The 233-nt window shown below is 51.5% G+C and overlaps 1 protein-coding gene across 1 annotated transcript in view; it reads right to left on the reverse strand.

Moving 5' to 3' along the window:
• APOPT1 (apoptogenic 1, mitochondrial) overlaps window positions 1-187 on the reverse strand; it is a 6,187-nt gene extending 6,000 nt beyond the window's left edge. The window contains 1 exon segment of the mRNA XM_010079798.1: window positions 2-187. Within this exon segment, the coding sequence (XP_010078100.1) occupies window positions 2-187 (186 nt within the window).
• Between the last annotated feature and the right edge of the window lie 46 nt (window positions 188-233).

Consider the following 233-nt stretch of genomic DNA (forward strand, 5'->3'; position numbering starts at 1 on the left):
CCCGCAGCCGCCGCTCCAGGGGTGACTCCTCGGGGGACACATAGAAAATGATGGGCCGCAGGTTGGAGTGCTTGTCGGGGGGGCCGATCCAGTCGTTACGGGAGTGTGCAGGGGGGCTGAAACCCAGGCCCTTGAAAATACAGGCAGAATTCATTATGATCACTTTTGCAGAGTTTTTGAAGAACATCCCGATTTGAAATAAATTGCAAAACTCCACACAACCTTAAAACATA

This window comes from Pterocles gutturalis, unplaced genomic scaffold (assembly GCF_000699245.1).
Source record: "Pterocles gutturalis isolate BGI_N339 unplaced genomic scaffold, ASM69924v1 scaffold26344, whole genome shotgun sequence".
NCBI lineage: Eukaryota > Metazoa > Chordata > Aves > Pterocliformes > Pteroclidae > Pterocles > Pterocles gutturalis.